This window comes from Carlito syrichta, unplaced genomic scaffold (genome assembly GCF_000164805.1).
Source record: "Carlito syrichta isolate Samal-C Ts95f unplaced genomic scaffold, Tarsius_syrichta-2.0.1 Scaffold303227, whole genome shotgun sequence".
In the NCBI taxonomy this organism is placed as follows: Eukaryota; Metazoa; Chordata; class Mammalia; order Primates; family Tarsiidae; genus Carlito; species Carlito syrichta.
This window is the reverse complement of record NW_007247323.1, coordinates 3,372-4,552: the sequence shown is the minus strand read 5'-3', so window position 1 is coordinate 4,552 and position 1,181 is coordinate 3,372. Positions and strand designations below refer to the sequence as shown.

At 63.4% G+C, this 1,181-nt stretch overlaps 1 protein-coding gene across 1 annotated transcript in view; it reads left to right on the top strand.

Moving 5' to 3' along the window:
- The first annotated feature begins 81 nt into the window (after positions 1-81).
- The window catches only part of TAZ (tafazzin), a 2,093-nt gene continuing 993 nt past the window's right edge, over positions 82-1,181 (top strand). Inside the window, exons 1-4 of the mRNA XM_021712390.1 lie at positions 82-281; positions 454-516; positions 654-706; positions 1,050-1,127. Coding sequence (XP_021568065.1) covers positions 104-281; positions 454-516; positions 654-706; positions 1,050-1,127 — 372 coding nt within the window. The 5' untranslated portion in view covers positions 82-103. The remainder of the gene's footprint in view (positions 282-453; positions 517-653; positions 707-1,049; positions 1,128-1,181) is intronic.

Here is a 1,181-nt window from a genome sequence, read left to right as displayed (position 1 = left end):
TGAGGCCTGGAGAGCGCCCAGGGCCAGCTGACAGCCCAGCCCAAGAAGGGGGCTGAAGGGGAGAGGCCTTCTCTCTGCAGGGGACGGTGTCTACCAGAAGGGGATGGACTTCATCCTGGAGAAGCTCAACCACGGGGACTGGGTGCACATTTTCCCGGAAGGTCAGTGGGGCTGGCAGGGTTGGGCCCCCAGTCTGAGTGGGACGGGCTCCCAAGCCTCGCCTCTGTGCTCTCTCGCAGGGAAAGTGAACATGAGCTCCGAGTTCCTGCGCTTCAAGTGGGGTAAGGGCTGCTGACGTCTGGTTGCGGCCACCATCCTGGCTCAGAGGTGGCATGTGGCCCCAGGGGAGCTGGTTGGAACTGGGGGACCTCCAGGGTGGAACTGGCCATAGGCTGGCACAGAGGCTTGGCCCAGGGCCCAGCTCGTGCCAACGTTTCTGCCTCCCCCGGGCAGGAATTGGGCGCCTGATTGCTGAGTGTCATCTTAACCCCATCATCCTGCCACTGTGGCACGTCGGTGAGCCTGGAGGGGGCAGGGAGAGGGCCTTCCCTAGATAGTGACAGACTGGGCATCTGGGTGGGGGCCTGGGGCTGTCTCTGGACCTGGGCTGCCAGGCTCCACCCAATGTCCAGCCTCTGTCCACTGTGCCACAGGAATGAATGACGTCCTTCCTAACAGTCCGCCCTACTTCCCGCGCTTTGGACAGGTGGGTAGGGGTGCTGACTGTAGCCATCTGTCTGCCTGTCTGTCTGTCCTCTGCCTCGTGTCTGCCGGATGCAGGAGGAGCTGAGCTTGAGGTGGCAGCAGGGGGACCAAGTGGGATATAGACAGGGACTTCCTGGCACTGAGGTCATTAGAATGAGAGCAGAGAGCATCAGGCCGAGGCAGGGTTGGGCCCTGGGGTGGGGATAGGTCGGCTCCCAGATCGGGATGGCCCACCACCTGGTTTTAAAGGGGGGAGGATGGGCCCCCAAGCAGCACATGAGGGCTGTTCCAGCAGGGCTGTGGGCACTGCTCCTTGTCACCCTTGGTGACCGGCCTCCCCACAGAAAATCACCGTGCTGATCGGGAAGCCCTTCAGTGCCCTACCCGTGCTCGAGCGGCTCCGGGCGGAGAACAAGTCGGCCGTGAGTGTCCTCCCAGGCGCGCCGTAGCTGTCCGCAGACCCCCGCTGTGGGCTG